The sequence below is a fragment of the Saccostrea cucullata genome, unplaced genomic scaffold (assembly GCF_032062105.1).
Source record: "Saccostrea cucullata isolate Sc308-1 unplaced genomic scaffold, CSIRO_AGI_Scuc_v1 ctg2541, whole genome shotgun sequence".
In the NCBI taxonomy this organism is placed as follows: domain Eukaryota; kingdom Metazoa; phylum Mollusca; class Bivalvia; order Ostreida; family Ostreidae; genus Saccostrea; species Saccostrea cuccullata.
The window spans coordinates 67,794-69,937 of NW_026936136.1; the positions used below are offsets into that span (position 1 = coordinate 67,794).

The 2,144-nt window shown below is 34.5% G+C and overlaps 1 protein-coding gene across 1 annotated transcript; it reads right to left on the reverse strand.

Annotated features, from left to right (window-relative positions):
* Positions 1–399: 399 nt before the first annotated feature.
* On the reverse strand, positions 400–1,166 carry LOC134244853 (uncharacterized). Its single transcript, XM_062727102.1, has 2 exons — positions 948–1,166; positions 400–585 (listed from the first exon to the last, which is right to left on the reverse strand). Exons 1-2 carry the CDS (start codon positions 1,104–1,106, stop codon positions 415–417), a joined length of 330 nt encoding a protein of 109 aa, XP_062583086.1. The 5' UTR covers positions 1,107–1,166; the 3' UTR covers positions 400–414.
* Positions 1,167–2,144: the final 978 nt, after the last annotated feature.

Genomic DNA, 2,144 nt, shown 5'->3' on the forward strand with positions numbered 1-2,144 from the left:
TTGTGGGGATCTGAATTCGTGGTTGAAAAATGTTTAGTAGTAATGGATATGAAATTTTACATTTCGTGGTGGTCATGAGTTCATGGGTCTCTCCATATTAAAAATTAGTGATTTCACAGTATGATTGGAATCCAGGTTGAAATCAAAACAGTATCCTGATTATGGGAGTATACTGATTTATACAAATACCAAAGCTGACAACTGATACTTTAGTATTAAGATTGAAGTTTCTCTAAGAAAGAAGATAAATTCATCAGTATTTTGTTAAGTTTTCACCGCTTCGATATGCTGGAACCCCCTTTCTCTGTATAATTTTTTATTACATACTGATTTATACCAATTAAATTTTTTTTCTTATTCATTGACTTTGAACACTTTTTGAAACCTAAGTTAATTGAATAACTTTATTTTAGTCTAGCTGACAGTGCCCACCAGTGCCATTCTGATGATAAGTATTATACTACAGAGAAAACTATACTTGCCTAGACTAGCTTTCTTGGTCTTGACAGATCTCTGTATATTGATTTTGGTGTCTCGACTAAGATGTGTATAGGAGTCTCTTATGGATTCAAAATCCTTTATTAACTGAAATACAGAAAATTAAAATGTGATAGAGATTAATAAAACAACAAAGTTTGTTCTTTGAAACATAAAATTTGCCTTTGGAGTGTTAAAAATAATCAGTATACATGTAGATGGTTTACTGTTCAGTATGTAATAAACCCTGTCATACAATACATGTGTGTATTCTGTATTGCACTAATTTATATGTCTTTGGATCTAATACTATAACTGGGTATATGGTCAGAAAGTAAAGCCAACCAAAATGTGATATATTAAATATGGCCTGTGTACACATCGTAGGTATTATTTTCTTAAACAACACATTAAAAATTTAATGAAAATAATCAAAGAAGGAAAAAATTCAAGAGATTGCATGAACAAACCTTGACAAAACTCTGTAGTAAATTATAAACCCTCTTGAATGCCGGGCCGAGCTCGTTTAGTACTGGAGGGGATTTATTACACCAATGACTCATCTCGTTCTCGTAGCAGTAGGTGAATCCCGTTACCAGCTGAGATAACTCACACAGCACCAGACTCATCGTCTTGCTCACTATCTCACCTCGAGATGGGTCGGGAGACTCGTATGTGAACTAGTTATTAAAAAATAAAAGAATTTGAGGTATTAAAATGAGAACAAGATGTGTTTGTGAAACACTATGCGCCCGGCGGCAACAAAGTTCAAAAAATCTATTTTTAGCATATTGGTCACAGTCAAGGTCATTGACCATGGTGTCATTTGAAAGCACTTAATCGGTGGAGTAAGCATCCCAAATAAGAAGTCCCTGTCTCCTATGGTTCAAAAGTTATGGCAAAAAGTGTAAACAGCTATTTTTAGCATAAAGGTCACAGTCAAGGTCACAAGATCATTGACCTTGTCGTCGTTTGAAAGGACTTTATTAGTGGAGTATGCATATCAAACATGAAGTCCCTATCTCCTATGGTTAAAAAGTTATGACAGACAGTAGGAAAAGCTATTTTTAGCATATAGGTCACAGACAAGGTCACAAGGTCATTGACCTTGGTGTCATTTGAAAGGACTTTATTAGTGGAGTATGCATACCAAATATGAAGTCTCTATCTCTTATTGTTCAAAAGTTATGGCAAAAAGTGTAAAAAGCTATTTTTAGCATACAGGTCACAGTCAAGGTCACAAGATCATTGACCTTGTCGTCGTTTGAAAGGACTTTATTAGTGGAGTATACATATCAAATATGAAGTCCCTATCTCCTATGGTTAAAAAGTTAGGACAGACAGTGGAAAAAGCTATTTTTAGCATATAGGTCACAGACAAGGTCACAAGGTCATTGACCTTGGTGTCATTTGAAAGGACTTTATTAGTGGAGTATGCATACCAAATATGAAGTCTCTATCTCTTATTGTTCAAAAGTTATGGCAAAAAGTGTAAAAAGCTATTTTTAGCATATAGGTCACAGTCAAGGTCACAAGGTCATTGACCTTAATGTCATTTGAAAGGACTTTATTAGAGGAGTATGCATACCAAATATGAAGTCTCTATCTCTTACGGTTTAAAAGTTTTGGCGAAGGTTAAAGTTGACAACAGACAGACAGACAAACAG